General features: G+C 47.0%; 1 protein-coding gene across 4 annotated transcripts in view; it reads left to right on the forward strand.

Moving 5' to 3' along the window:
- STARD9 (StAR related lipid transfer domain containing 9) overlaps nucleotides 1-15,836 on the forward strand; it is a 181,415-nt gene that overhangs the window by 129,417 nt on the left and 36,162 nt on the right. For all 4 annotated transcript variants that reach the window (XR_011648416.1, XM_071214137.1, XM_058294016.2 and 1 more), the window contains 4 exons: nucleotides 180-10,277; nucleotides 10,460-10,657; nucleotides 11,120-11,303; nucleotides 11,696-11,833. Coding sequence is in view for 3 of the 4 variants with exons in the window: in XM_071214137.1 (XP_071070238.1) it covers nucleotides 180-10,277; nucleotides 10,460-10,657; nucleotides 11,120-11,303; nucleotides 11,696-11,833 (10,618 nt within the window). In the remaining variant the exon portion in view is untranslated. The remainder of the gene's footprint in view (nucleotides 1-179; nucleotides 10,278-10,459; nucleotides 10,658-11,119; nucleotides 11,304-11,695; nucleotides 11,834-15,836) is intronic.

Raw genomic sequence — 15,836 nt, forward strand, 5'->3', positions numbered from 1 at the left:
TGAGTCCCCACCTACCAAGGCTCGGGGACTCAACACCCTAATGATGTGGCTCAATCAAAGCCCTAATCATAACTTAATCATACCCAGGTACAGACCAGATTACAAATATAATCCAGTATCTATTTTTGAAGTTCATAACTATATCAAACTGCTACAGATGTCTTTCTTTGTCTCCACAGTGTTTTCCTGAATTGGGATCCCTCCACCGTATTACCATTTATACCTGACCCTCCTCACCAAATATCAGAGAAAACTCTATCAGAAAAACACTTGCCCAAGGCTTCTTTTTCCCTTCCAAGTACAGGGAATCTCAATGAGATTGACCTCTGTTCCTTAGGCCAGGAACAGCTCTGTACCACCAGGGCAGCCTTGGCCAGGAAGGGAGCCTCAGCTCCAGGTGCCTGCCTCACATTGAGCCCTAAGTCTGCCAGCATCCAGGAAATGGAGAGTGTGGGTAAGCACTTCCAAGGCTCGGCATCTCTGAGTCAATCAGCTAGCAAGCTAAAGCCAAGGAATGAGCCAGAGGTCCTTACCCCTACCACCTGGACCAGTCGGGCTAAGGGAATAATGGACTCCAGCCACATGCAAGGAGAGTGGCAAAAAGAAGGGACCTTTCAGACCCACAGGACTGCCAAGAGAGTTGGTTGTAGTTCCTCACATCCCCATGGACCCAAGCAGGCAGCTGGGCACAGAAAGACAGCTAAGACTTTCCAGAGAGAATTCAAAACAGCATCTCTAAACAGAGCATCAAAAAGGCAGCAGAGGGTACTGGCAGCTAGGGTCAGAGTCTTTGCCAAAAAGTCCTCTCATTTGCATCATGGCAACCCTTTGAAGAAGCAACACAATGTAGAGGACCCAGACACTATGGCCCCATCCATAGATTCCAGCCTAGTAGTGGATCATGCAAGAGAAAATGATTTATCTGACACAGATAGCAATTACTCAGTGGATTCTCTCTCTTGTGTCTATGCCAAAGCTCTGAGGGAGCCTCCAAAGACAGAGGAACCCCAAGAGAAGAAGTTGTATTTCCCAGAGCCGGAGAACTCTGAAAGTGACAACAGCCAAATATCTGAGGACTCACTGGCTGAGAAGGGGTACCAAACACAAAAATACAACCCAGAGGACATTCATCCCACCAACAGCCATGACCACCTCAAGGCCAGAACTAGAACCTCTGTGAGGGGCTTTACCATACCCTTAGACAATGGACCATTTGCTCAAGCTCTTAGGAGCTTTTCCTTGGATAGCCTGATTGATGCTGAAGAAGAAGCAGGGGAAGATCAGCAAGAAGAGCCTTTACTTGGTTTAGCTGATGAAGTGCCCACAGAAACTTTTTGGCACCTGCAGAACTCCAGTATGCCTATACTGGACCAGGAGGCAGTGTGTAGACTTGATGCCATCAACCCAGGAACAGGAGCTAGGCTGGATACCATCCAGCCAATGAGTAGTTCATTTTACCTTGATCCCCAGTTCCAGCCCTGTTGTGGGCAGCCTGAGCCAGAGATGGAGGCATGCTACTCCAAACAAGCCAACTCTCTCCAAGGCACACAGCTTTCAAGAGGGAGCCCACTAATATCCATGGATTCCTGGTTTTCCTGTGACTCAAGGATCAATCCCTGCAGCCCTCCAGGAACAGTAGGTTCTTTATGTCCAAGTCCTGATGTCCAGGAATTTCAGTCCTCTGGTTGGGAGAGGCCTGGATACTGGCTAAATATGGAAGAACCAAAGCCACCAGATGAAGAAACAGTCTTGCCATATAGCTTTAAACTGCTCCATGGCCGTGCTGAGTTACCCTGCAATGCAAGAGATATGTCCACTACTACTTCTGATACATCCATGCTGTCATTCTGGGAGAGTCACGAGTTTCTTCCACCAAGAGCTGATGGCACCTTTCAGGGAAGTGGTATCCCTGACATGTCCCAGCAGGATGACTCTGAAGCATCAAACAAGTCGAGTGTGTCAAGTGTGTTGGCTGCCTCTGCTGCCTCATTCACTCATATAGACAGGTCCTGTGAAAGGGACTGGTCTGCCCTTCAGCAAAAGTTCCTCTTTGAACTGTCTTATCCTAGTTTGAAAGCCATAGGAGAGCCTGGTCCAGCTTTCCCCTCCCTTGAGGAAGACTCTGGTTCTCTGACCCAAGCTTCTGGGAAAGGAGGAGATTCTCTACTTGGGAGATGTAGCAATCTGGATTTTAACAATTTTTCCCTCCATCTATCCAAGATTAGGCATTTGAGAGCAGAGAAAGAACAGGACAGTTTGAGGGCCACATTAGAAGATCCTTCAGATTTCTTTAGAACTAACGAGAAAGAGGTGATTTATAATGGAACTTCTTCAACAGACTTAGCATCATTGGCTTCTGGAACTATCAATGCACAAGTCTTTGCAGAAGAGAGCAAGAAACTAAATTCCATGATAGAAACATGTGAAATCAAACAGAACAACCTGGAAGAGTGCTCTCAGGGTAGCAGGGAACCTGGGTTGATAACTTCCTCTGATGAGTGCTTCTTCCTGAAGAACACTTGTCCCAGAAATGGCACCGTCATAACCACAAAAGAAAACCTTTGGTCCCAAGGCCAGGCTCCTCGGAAGAATATTGCCCATCAGCCAGGGCAAGTAAGACACAGTAGCTACCATCTCCTGCAGGAAGAGAAAGCAGATTACCAGGAGAACTCCAAAGAAGTATTTGAAAGAGACACAAACTTTTCCTTTTCCTTTTCATCAGATTCAGAGCCCTACCTCCATTCTGCTCCTTGGGATCCTTTCCCATCTTCCCTGCTGCCACCTCCCTTGGAAACATTCTATGTGACCAAAAGCAGGGATGTACTGACAGAAACTGCTTTAGAGATTCCGGCTTGCCGAGAAGTAGGGGTGCCTTCCCTGCCCCTGAGGGAAGCTTGGGCCTTTGGTCATGGCCACCAAGTCCTTCAGGATGCTTATTTGAAGAATAATTTGTCAGGGCTGTTTCAAAATCAGAATTCTAAGATTGCCGCATCTCTGCAGGTTGCAGCAGAGAGGCCAGTTGATTTGAACACCAGGGAAGTTACAGGAAAAGCAGGGAAATGCCCTGGAAATATTAAAGAAGAAAGCCATAATTCAGTTTATTTTTCTGTTTCTCAGAATGGACATTTTATCCTTTCTACCAGCACAAAAGTATGTGAATTTGAAAATCAGATTGGAATTTTAAATATAAAGCATAGTCTTCTGGCACCCAAGAATAGAGAAAAGAGCACCGCTCAGTACTGTTGTAATGTTTCCTCAGACAATTCTGGATCTGGGAAGCCTCTCCTTGTCTGTGAATCTATGGAAGGTGGAGAAGAAGAGCAAGGTCAGAATGCAGTCCTAAGGCAGACCCAGGCCTCTCATACAAGTAGACATTGTCCTCCTGGGACCATGTCTGATTTTATCCATAAACCCTTTCATTTAGACCTTGAGAGAGGCATACCAGGGGAAACTGCTATTTCTTTGAAATACAGATCAGTAGATCACAGTGTCAGGAGCCCAGTGACAGTGGCCCAGGATGAGAGCCTGTCCCACAAGTGGGAAGGGAAGAATGCAACTGGGAATCTTAGAAAAGCTCTTCATCCCAAAGACAGCTCAGAAGAGCTTAAACTTCTAGGTACAGACTCTACATATGAAAGATTCCAGTCAGTCACATCCTCTGAGGAAAGAAACCTCAGTGAGTACAAGACACCTGGAAAGTCACAAGAAATGTTAAATCCCCAAAAGCCTTCTGGAAAGAAACAGAATAAACGAGTTAATAATGCTGAGGAAATGGCTAGGCTAATTAGGAGTGTGGTGGAGCTGGAAAATGGCATATTGGAAATTGAATCCAAACAGAATAAGCACCTGCTTGCTTCCCACATACCGCAAGGCAGTAAGGAGAACTGGAAGGACCAGGAGAGGGCTGCGTATGCCCTGAAGCCAGGCAGCTCTAGAGAACCCCTGTCCTTCAAGGATCAGCCACCACCTCCAAAACAGAAAGATGATGTTGTTTTTAGGGATAGTGAAGCTGAAGAAATGAAGGAGCTTAACAGTTGCATCAGGAAAGATCCTCAGGTCCAGAAAGTAAACCTGAGCCCTTTCAAGAGAAGGGAATATGTAGATGAGAGTAAATTTGTGAGAGAGCACAATCACCGAGCTGTATTAGACACATCCACTGGGGACACTTGTGATTATTTAGGGGTATGTTCAGCTCACAGGGAGCCGACCAACACTTCTGTTTATTCAAGGAGAATGAAAGCATTGTGTCGAGCTCTGCCATTGCAGCCCAGGTCAGAGAGGTCTTCTGAAAATGAGGATGAGTTATTCAAAGGGCAGCCTTGTGGCTTGGGAAGTCTTGAGGAACTGGAGGCTATGAAAGTTGCTGAACACATAAACAGTGCTATGCAAGAGAAGCCAAAAGCTCCAGGCAGAGTTGCAGAAATGGTTATGCAAAGGGGAGGGAGCCTACAGGAGGAAAATAAAATGGTCTCATCAGCTCAGGTATTTCCTAGTCCTAGCCAAGTTTGTAGGAGTCAAATTTTCAGCCAGGAGACTCTCTGCCCATTGCTGAGTATGACAGACTCTTCTATAGCTCCTTCTCAAGGAGACCTGTGTAACGCCTTGCCCTTGAGTTCTCCAAGGCTGCCAAGAAGCCATCTTCATGTACCTGATGCTACAGGCATCTCTTCAGTTGACTGTGTGCTGGATCCCACAATGAAAATTCATGACAGCCCCTTGGTAGCTGGAGTAGGGGATCAGGACCAGAGTGAAGAGACCAAAAACCTCAGCCCTCAGGGAAATGCTAAGGACAGCTCCCCTGTGGCTCACTCTTCTTGGTGTGGGTCTGTGATAACCAAGACAATGGGATTTCATAGTCAACCTAGTGCACCAGAGAGCATTCCCCTGGGGACTGAGGACAGGATATCAGCAAGCACCACCACTCAAGACCAGGGAGGGGACCTCAGAAGCACCTTGATGGGCTCGAGTACCAGCGAAGGCTTTGTTCCTGAAGCAGAGGCAGCTGTACAAAGAGAAATAAAAAGAACCCTGAGTGAGGTGTCTAGCCAGCTTGAAAAGAGGGCCAGTTGCCCCTTAGAAGAGGGAAACTACCAAGTCAGGGAGACAGGGCAAAGAGTAGAGAATAATACTGAGGACTTCAGTTCTATCAATGACATTTTCTCAGCACCTGTTTCCCTGCTAAGGGTACCTAATCCAGAGCCCAGGATATTGGAGCCCCCTACCCACACATCCATGTACCTGGTTATGTTGGAAGAGACTAGACAGGCAAAGGCCCAGGGAAAACAATTAAATGACTTTATGGCTGAAGGGACAGTCCTTCCTTACTTTGAAACTTTACTAGAGCCTGAATGTTCTTGGGTCCTTGAGAGGACTCAGTGTAAACATATGGACCAGTCAGAGTCAGACAGGGCTGGAAATGAGGGTGAAACCCAGGAATTTCACATGCCATCTCCATGTGCTGAGCCAAGACATTTGCCAACAGATGAGAGGAAAGTCCTTCTGACTACATCTCTCTCTGCAGACAGCTTTCAAATTCTGCCCAACACTGAAACAAACAAAGGGGCATGGTACCCCCTACAGGCTTCCTCCCATGCTGTCCCTACTCTAGGCAAAGACCATTGTACTGGGGAACTGAAACATATCCTGGGAGTGGGTGAAGAATTTGTATGCCATTCTGTTTCTTCCAAAATTATAGAGAGAAAGAAAGAAGCAACCAGAACACCTTCTTTTGCTGGTCTTTTGGGCTCAGGCAGTCTACTTTCTTTAACAGCTGTGGAGGAGGACAGGAGAGAAGTACCAGAGAAAATAGTGCCTGCTTTATCTTCTCAGGCCCCCTCTGATGTTCTTGGACTGGTTCCACATAAACGAAGTCAGGCAGCCCCATGTGAGACTGCAGGGGCCGTGCTCCTTGGCCATCAGGAGAGCAGCCTAGAGCACCAGGAAACTAGAATTCTGGACACCACATATGGAGGAAGTCCAGATAACTTCTTAATGACTTCACAACCAGAAAAAACTTCTTTTGAAAGTCAGTCTGTGATCTCTGATGTTCAGAATTCTGCAGGTCTCTCAGGGCCTAAGCATGGCCATGTCCAATGCCTTGAGTTATCCACAGGCTCAGAAGTGAAGGCAAGTCCCAAACAAGATATCCTGTCTGGAGGCCTGAGAAGGGTTAAGCTGGAAGATCCCTCACAGCAGTGTGTGAAGTGGAAGGGAAGTGGTGGGTTTGGGCTGGCAGAAGGTCCCAGGGCTGGCAGCAAACGTCCTGGGCCAACACCATTCCCAGATCAAAGACCTAGCCCAGCTCCTGAAGGAATTAGAGAGGAAGCCCCATTCATTCTCTCACAGGAAACTCAAGATTACATGATCTCAGGGAGCATTGAAGACATCAGGACTCTCAGCCCATCAGGTAGGCAAGAGGAGTGCAGAACTCTTCCTTTGCAACTGCTGTGCAGTTCTCAACCCATTACTTCTACCAGTTCCTCCCATTCTTCCAGTTTACTATATTACAGAGATGGTGACCTGGAGAAGGGGACCTCCAGGACTGCCCCAGGCACTATCCACCCACCCTACATAGTACCTTCCAGGATCTGTGGCATGAGTGAAAGAGGAGAGAGCGATTCCAGGGAACGTAGCCTCGAGTCCATAGGCATTAATACGGAATCTGAGCCAACAGATAGCTGTACTCTGGAGCCCCCAGAGACTGCTGCTATCTTAGCTTTGTCTCAAAGCTGCAGCTCCCATTTCGTGCCTAATGTGAGGACAAGTTCCTCCAGCCACTCAGGACCTAGGTCAGTAGGGTGTTCTGAGAAAATGTGTTTTGAAAAAGCCAGCACAAACCTTGAGGCTGTCCCTTTACCTAAAGGCACGTACTCTGAGCCACTGAGGACATTTCAGAACAGCCGTGTAGGTGGCCAAAGTTCACAGGTGTCTCAAATCAAACCAGAACCATCTTCAACAAATGGGGGGCCAAACACCATGAATTTAAGTGAAGAATCTGTTGAGAGTGAGCTGGTGGTGGAGCCACAGCATGGATGTTTAGAAAATACCTTCAAATGCCTTCCAGAAAAGCCACAACTTTCCCTGGAGTCCAGGGATCACAATTTCTTGGATCCTCAAGCCAGGTTTGTAGAAAGATTAAAACACATCTACAGTACTCGGGCTGACAGTCCCTGGGAGGAGGAGGAACAGCAGAGAGAACCTGCCTGGAGTGGGAATCCTCTACCCTCAGATGAAGAGGGCTTGGAGAGTTGTCAGATTAGAGATCCCAGGACAGAGGAGAAGGCTGTGTCCAAGCCAGAAAGGTTCTCATCAGACTTCAAAGATTCAGCCACTGTGCTCTTGGGACAAAGTGGCCCTCAACTTCCAGCCAAGAGGCTGGGCCAGCCCAACTCTGGTAGGGAGCAGCCACCTCTCCACCACAGGTACTCAGCTCCTGTGATTGCCATCTTTTCCGGCCACAGACACTCCCCCAAGACATTTCCCAGACCACAGTTCTCTGTGGTCAGCTCCTCCCGGTCTCTTCAGGAGTTGAACTTGAGTGTAGAGCCTCCTTCCCCCACAGATGAAGATAATCAGGGGCCTAACAGATTTTGGAACCCACATCCCAGGGATGACTCCTCAGCAGTGTTGGTGGGGGAGACATCTCTGAAAGCTGAGGACTGCAATCAGAAAGCCTCATCTAACCTGAATGGTAGAACTGCTGATCACCGGCCCCTGAAACCTGCCACTCCTCCTTACCCCACGTCTTCAGCTCTTTCATGCATGCCAAACCCAGATTTCATGGCCAGCTCGATATATGGTACCCTAGAGCAAGCCTGGGAGGAAAAGCCAGAGAATTTGAGTGGCCAGGCTAAGCCAGAGGAATTACTTTCTAAGGCAGACAAAGGAATGTTGCACTTTGGCTCCAGTGACATCAATCCCTGTATCCTGCCCTGGCATCCGCAGAGGCCTGGACGTATTGGCTGGAAGCAGTATGTGTTTGGCAATGCAGTCGATGTCTCCTGCAGCCAGGCATCCCAGGGTCTGATACCATCAAATGTAGCCCTGCGCTCCAGCATGGACAGTGCTTTAGAAGACCAGAACTTCCCATTCCACTGCCACCTCAACACCTATTCCAATGCCCAGGACCTGTCAAGCACACATGACAGCATTGAGGATATCCGCGATTCAAATAATGTTTGGAAGGTATGGGGTTCCTCATTTCCTTTGGGGCACCCCCACATCATGACAGGCACTGATGGAGCAGCCCCCATGCACAACCCTGACAACAGACCCCAGTTCAAGGCCCCGCCTGATAAAGCAGGCTGTCTGAGGAGCGAACCCCCCTTGGCCGAAGGAAATGCCGCAGGTCCAGCAGATGAAATTATGCTGCTGTATCCACCAGAGGCAGTCCACTCTGTGGTGCAGGCCAGGAAGGACACGTTTGAGCAGGGCACCCAGACCCTAGGCTGCAGGCTGCACCAGAGCTGCACTGACTTCTCCTTTGCCAACTCAGAAGACAGTACAGCATCAATCTCTGATTTGGCCTCTTGGACTAGCATGCACAGCCTGTCTCTCCATCTCTCACAGCTCCTCCACAGTACCTCAGAACTGCTGGGGAGTCTCTCCCAACCTAGTGTGACTGAAAAGGAGCAGAACACCAAGAAGGAAACCCCAGATGAGGCCCCACAGGTCCTCATGATGGACTGCTATACTCAAACCCCTCAGGATGAGGGTAGCCAGACTGACTTGGCCTCACCTCCTCTGCCTCTGCAGGCTCCAGAGGCCAAACCTCAGGAAGTCAGTGTGATCCTTGAAGTGCTGGACTCAGACATCTCAACTGTGTCTCAAATAAGGAGAGATTCCTCAGTGGCACTTCAGGAGAGAGAGTTGAAAGAAACAACACAGGGAACAGCAGGGCCCCTAGATCTTCAAGAAGAAAGCATCCAGTGCAGGCCCCAGAAGCCTCCAGAACCTTCAGCCTCCTTGAGGCTTCAGAAAGCAGTACTTGGGCAGAATCTCCTTTCTTTGAGCCCCCAAGCTTCTCATGCTTTCCTGCCTCCTCCAGAGGAATCCTCTTGCCTGCCCGTCAGGAGGCTGAGCCTCAGCATCTCTCACTCCCCATCGTCCATTGGGGAACCTAGGATTCAGATGAAACAGGGTTCTATGAGTGCCTTGTTGGTGGATAGGGCCTCCTCCCCAATCCTCACACTTAGTGCCAGCACCCAAGAGTCATGTTTTCCCTCAGGCCCTTTGTCTCTCTCAGGCACTTCAGCTCATCCCCTTGAAGGCCACCAGAAGCTTGACTGCAGCCCAGACCTTCCTCTTGGTGTCCCAAGGCCTCCAAGGGATAATTTTTCTCAAATCTCTGAGGAGTCAGCTGGCTCCCAGAGAGTTGAGGCTCTGTTTGGAGCAGGAAGAAATCCTTTAGAAAAGAGTGACGCGAGTTCCTTCCTTGAGTTAAGCTCTGTAGGCAACCTGCAGCAGACCCCCCAATTCCAAGTTAGTTTCTTAGGACAACCCTCTCAGCAGCTTCAGCCTAGGACCACCCAGATAGTTCCCACCTGGGTACAAAGCAGACAGCTGCCTCTATCACTGAGGAGCAGAAGCCAGAAGCTGGCCATTAGCTCTGCACCTGAGGGGGTGGCTTCCCCAGAGCGTGGCCCACTGAATAGTACAGGGCCAAGTCGATGGCACGGCAGGATGGAAAATGGGGGTGAGAATTCAGCCCTTAAAATGAAGTCACAGCCCACTCCAGACCTTTCATCTTCATGGGCAGGCCTCAGACACTTCAGCCCCTGTCCTATCTCTGAGTTGACTGATACTGTAACACGCCAAGGTTCTACCTTGGGCCCCCTTGGGGCCTGCCAACCTGAGGGACTATTGAACCCTACTTCCCAGGTGTGTATAGCCCCTGAACCTCATCATCAGAGCTTGAGGGACCTCCCGATGCATAACAAATTCAGGAACTGGTGTGGAGTACAGAATAGGTCTTCTGCGGGGGAAGGTGTGCCTAAGGATCTGGGGACTGGATGTGATCTCAGCACTGGAGAGCAGGTAGAGATGCCCCCACACCTTCCTGAGGGTAAGAGCCAGGATCCTGAGTGGTCCCAGGGGGATCAGGTCCCCCTGCAAGTTGGGGCCCAGAACCTCTCACTTAACATGGAACTCACAGAAGCAAGACTGCACCACGGCTTTGGGAAAGCAGATGCCCTGCTGCAGGTGCTGCAGAGTGGGACTGGGGTGGCACTTGATCCTGATGAACCTGCTGTCTCCACCTGGAAGGAGCTCTATGCCCGGTAAGGGCCCCCAGCCTGGATTGGGAGTATGAGGGGTGGGCTGAAAGGAAAGACCCCAAGAAAGCTAGTGGAAGTTGTTCCCTCTGCTCTTACTCAGTTCTAGAATCTTTCAGGGGTCAGAAATCTTAATATGGAGAATGCTGAAAGGCTAGTTTCAATGAATCAATCACATTTTATCTTAGGCAAATAAAAGCCATTGAGACCCTCCGGAGAGAACGGGCTAAGCGACTTCAGAACTTCTACCTGCCACAAAGCCTCAGCCATCAGAAACAACTTAGCCTACTTCCCAGCATGGATTTCCCCACCTATGACCTTGACTTACCTAGCCGGCGCCGAAAATACCTGCAACAACTGAGGAAGGATGTTGTAGAGACCACTAGGCAAGGGCAGACCCAGAACCTTTAAGGAAACAGGCTCTGTGGGGTAAAGTGATTGTGGGAAGCTAGGGCTGGAGTTTCTGGCATTCTGGAGTGTGTAAACCACAATTTCCTTTGATGTGTGAGATTCCAAAAGCTGGTCTTACATGCCTGTGGGTAACTGGAGGGGGATGTGGGAGATGGGGAAATGGAAAGAAGTAAATACAGGAAGAAGCAGAAGTGAGGGAGGTGGGAGGGGAAAGGATGGATAGAATAGCTATGACATGCAATTTAAAGCTACAGGCCTGAGCCTCAGAATGGCATGTTTCTTTCTTGAGGCATAAAATCAAAATCAAGTCATAGCGGGTAAAGGGAGGATGAGTCTTTCAAGAAGGTGATATTAAGTTAATCTGAGGTGGGCAGGCTAGGGTCATCACCCACCCATCGAGTTAGAAAGCATCTTTCCACTACTGTGATCTTCCCCAGGAGCCCAGAGGCTTCCTCAAGACCTGCTCACCCACCCTCTGACATAGCGCTGATGCTGCAAGACTATCAGCGGGCCCGTGAGGAAGCCAAGGTGGAGATTGCCCGGGCCCGAGATCGACTGCGGGAGAGGACTGAACAGGAGAAGTTAAGGATCCACCAGCAGATTATCTCCCAGCTTCTGAGGGTGGGGAATGGGGTTTGCCTCTGTTTTCAGGGTAGACTTGGAGCTGGGGGCAGACCTCAGGCTGGGCTGGCTCTGAGTCTGTAGCTGCCTCTGAGTCTCGGGGTGTATCACATTTGGAAGAGGTCATGCGACCCTTGTGCCAACTCCTATCTATTTCTCTCTGTCATCCTTGTCAGTGTAGCTCCTGTCCCTGGGCCGGAGAATGGGAAGAAGAGGCCTTGAGATATAGTGGGGAGTATGGGGAAGTGTGAGGAGCGATGGCTTTGGGGAGGGATGGAGGTACTGGGGAGGTGATGGGAGCTGTGGAGGTGAGGAGGAGTGGTTTTGGGGGGTGGTGGGAGTGTATAGTGAGAGTCCATTAGAAGCTGTTTGATACTGCTCTGTCTTCCCAGGAAGAGGAGAGATTACACACTCTGGCGGACGCCAGTCCATTGTGCACCAGCTCCAATGGAAGCCTTTCCTCTGGAATCACCTCTGGTTACAATAGCAATCCAGCCTTGTCAGGCCAGCTCCAGTTCCCAGAGATTCTGGTGAGTAAGCAGATACTGGAAATGGGTCAGGGGCCAGACCAATAGAGGTAAGGGTGTGGGCAGGAAGTTCTGACTTGTGAATGCCTTCCCACATGTGCTGTGGCCTTGCATCTTAAGTTCTGTCTTCTCCCTCCCTCTGTTTGTTCAGTCATTCAACAGATGTTTTGTAGGTACTATTTTAGGCATTTGGCATATAGCAGTGAGCAAAACTGCTCTTGTCCTTAAACAGGCTATCAGAGGAGATAAATATTGAACATCTTATTTTATAATTATGTAATTATTGCTACATTAAGTTCTATGAAGAAGAGGTGTTAAGTCAGCCCAAACCAAGGGACCTGACCTAGCCTGGAAGGTCAGTAATGCATTCATACAGAGACTAGGAGGATGAAAGGTAGTTAACTAAGTGAAAGCTTAGTGGTGGTGTTGGGAGAGATGTGGGAGGTGACAAACAGCCTTCCAGGCAGAGGACCCAGCAAGAGAGGCCTTGAGGAGGAAGAGTTTGAGGAATTAAAAGAAGGCTAGTGTGGCTGGAACATAAAGAGTGAGATGGAGAATGACAGGAGACATGAATGTGTAGAAAAGGCCAGATTATGTAGACTGTATTGAGAATTTTAGTTCTTTCTAATCCATATGATCCTATTATTCCCCAGAAGTGATAATAAGTGGCTGAAAAGCTTTTAAGCAGGGAAATAAAATAACTAGGTGGTAAGACAAGAGGCTGAGAGCAGATATGAGTAGACCCATCAGGTGACTATGGTCAAGTCCAGTAAGAGATGATGAGTGCTTTGTTTAGGGCACTGACAGTGAAGATGAAGATGTGTGGGTATAATGAAGAAAGAACATCTACAGGACTTGGTGATTGATTGGATGTTGGAGGAAGGGAGAGGGAGGAGTTGAGAATAACACGCGTATCTGGTTTGAACAGATAAAGGGATGTTGATGCCAATGAGACAAGAAACATGGGAGGAGGACTGGGTATTTTGGGAAAGAATATGAGTTTAGTTTGGACTTGTTGAGATGAAGGTTCCTGTGCAAAATCCAGGTGGATCTATCAGGTAGGCAGTTGGAGATACAGGTCTAGAGCTTAGAAGTAAGGTCTGGTTGGGATGTAAAATATGAAATTTTTTATAACTTCACATGGTTAAACAGAAACAAACAATAGCAAAGGCAAGTGCATCCTCAGTTTCCTATTTGTGCTCCCGAGAAGTAATTATCCCAGTTTGGTACATATTTTCAGAGATATTCTCTGCATGTATGTGTGTATGTGTATGTATAAGTGTGTATATATATATATATATACACACAACTTTTCAAAGCTCATTAATGGAAACATATTGTCACTACTTTGTCATATCCTATCAGTTATTCTAGTACTGACTCATTTTTTTTTTTAGGAGGCATGGGGGATTGAACCCAGGACCTCGTACATGGGAAACAGACACTAAACCATTGAACTACACCCTCCACTGACTCATTATTTTTAGCAGCTTAATAGTGTTTCTTTCTTTTCTTTTTTATCTTTTTAAAGTTTTATTCTAGTAACATATATAGGACCTAAAATTTCCCATTCACAGAAATAATTCAGTATTTTTAGTTACACTAGCCACATTGTGCTGTCAACACCACCAAACATTTCTAAAACTTTACAGTCAGCCTAAACAGAAACCTGCACAAAGTAAGCATTAATTCCCCATTCTCTTCCCCTAGATGAGTACCTGATAACCTATATTCTAGATTCTGACTATGAGTGTATGTATTCTAATTGTTTTATATCAGTGAGATCATGCAATATTTGTCATTTGGGTCTGCTTCATTTTACCCAACATTTTATCTTCAAGGTTCATCCATGTTGTTGCATATATGAGGACTTTATTCCTTTTTACTGCCAAATAATATTCCATTGTATGTATATCCTATGTTTTGTTTATCCATTCATCAGTTGATGGATACTTGAGTTGTTTCCATCCTTTGGTAATAATGCCTCTATGAACACTGGTGTGCAAATATGTGTTTGCGTATTTCCTTTTTTTTTTACTTTTTCTTTCTTTTTTTTTTTAGGTGTCAGGGGTCAGGGATTGAACTCAGGACCTCTCATATGTGGGAAACCTGTGCTCAACCACTGAGCCACATTGGCTTCCCTGAGTTGGCTATTTTGTTTGTTTTGCTTGTTGTTTGTTTTTGTTTTTTTCAGGAGGCACTGGGAACTGAACCTGGCACCTCCCATATGGGAGGCTAGTGCTCAACTGCTTGAGCCACATCTGCTCCAGTACCTGCTTTTAATTCTTTTGTATATACACCTAGTAGAGGGATTGCCGAGTCATATGGTAATTCTGTACTTAGCTCTCCAAGGAACCCCCAAACTGTCTTCCACAGCAGCATTTTACATGGCCACCAGCAGTGACTGAGTTTTCCTGTATCTCCACATCCTCTCCAACACTTGTACTTTTCTGCAGTAGCTATTATAGTGGGGGTCTAAGAAACCATTGTATAACCCAAGGTCCTGAAGATGCTTCCCTATGTTTTCTTCTAAGAGTTTTATAGTTCTGGTTCTTATATGTAGGTCTATGGTCCATTTTGAGTTAATTTTTATGTATGGTATGAGATGGGGGTCTTCAACCTTTGTGTCTATGGATATCCAGTACTCTCAGCACCATTTTTTTTTTTTTAAAGACTGATTTATTTATTTAATTCCCCCCCTCCCCCGGTTGTCTGTTCTCTGTGTCTATTTGCTGCGTCTTGTTTCTTTGTCCACTTCTGTTGTCATCAGTGGCACAGGAAGTGTGGGCGGCACCATTCCTGGGCAGGCTGCACTTTCTTTCACGCTGGGCGGCTCTCCTTACGGGGCGTACTCCTTGCGCATGGGACTCCCCTACGCGGGGGACACCCCTGCGTGGCACGGCACTCTGTGCGCGCATCAGCACTGCACATGGGCCAGCTCACCACAGGTCAAGGAGGCCTTGGGTTTGAACCGTGGACCTCCCATGTGGTAGACGGACGCCCTAACCACTGGGCCAAAGTCCGTTTCCCCAGCACCATTTATTGAAGTTATTCTTTCTTAACTGAGTGGATTTGTCAGCCTTGTCAAAAATTGGCAAATAAATAAATAAATAATTTAAAAAATCAACTGGTCATAGATGTGAGGGTCCATTTCTGAACTCTTAATTTTATTCCATTGGCCTATGTTTCTGTAATTGTACCAGTACCGTGCTGTTTTGACCACTGTAGCTTTGCTCTAAGCTTTGAAGTTAGAAAGTGTGAGTCCTCCAAGTTCATTCTTCTTTTTAAAGATGGTTTTGGCTATTTGGGACCCCTTACCCTTCCAAATAAATTTGATGATTGGCTTTTAAATTTCTGCAAAGTAGGCTTTTGGAATTTTGATTGGGATTGCAGTGAATCTGTTAATCATTTTAGGTAGAATTGACATCTTAACAATATTTAATCTCCCAATCCATGAACACAGAAAGTCCTTCCGTTTATTTAGATCTTCTTTGATTTCCCTTAGCATTTTTATAGTTTTCTGCATTTAACTTTTACGTACTTGGGTAAATTTATTCCTAGATATTTGATTCTTCTAGTTGCTATTGTAAATGGAATTTTTTTCTTGATGTCCTCATTAGCTTACTAATTACTGGTGTACAGAAACACTACTGATTCTTGCATGTTGATCTTCTACTCCATCACTTTGGTGAACCCGTTTATTAGTTCTAGTAACCTTGTAGATTTTTCAGGACTTTATAGGATCATGTAATTGGTGAATAGTGTAATTTTACTTCTTCCCTTCCTATTTGAATGCCTTTTATTTCTTTTTCTTGTCTAACTGCTCTGGCTAGAGCACCCAGTACAATGTTGAATAACAGTAGTGGCAGTGGACATCCTTGTCTTGCTCTCCATCCTGGTGGGAGAGTTTTCAGTCATTCACCACTGAGTGTGTTGTTACCTAAGGATTTTTCATATATGCCCTTTATCGTGTTGAGAAATTTTCTTTCTTGTTTTGCTTTTTTAG

Source organism: Dasypus novemcinctus, chromosome 3 (genome assembly GCF_030445035.2).
Source record: "Dasypus novemcinctus isolate mDasNov1 chromosome 3, mDasNov1.1.hap2, whole genome shotgun sequence".
Lineage (NCBI taxonomy): Eukaryota > Metazoa > Chordata > Mammalia > Cingulata > Dasypodidae > Dasypus > Dasypus novemcinctus.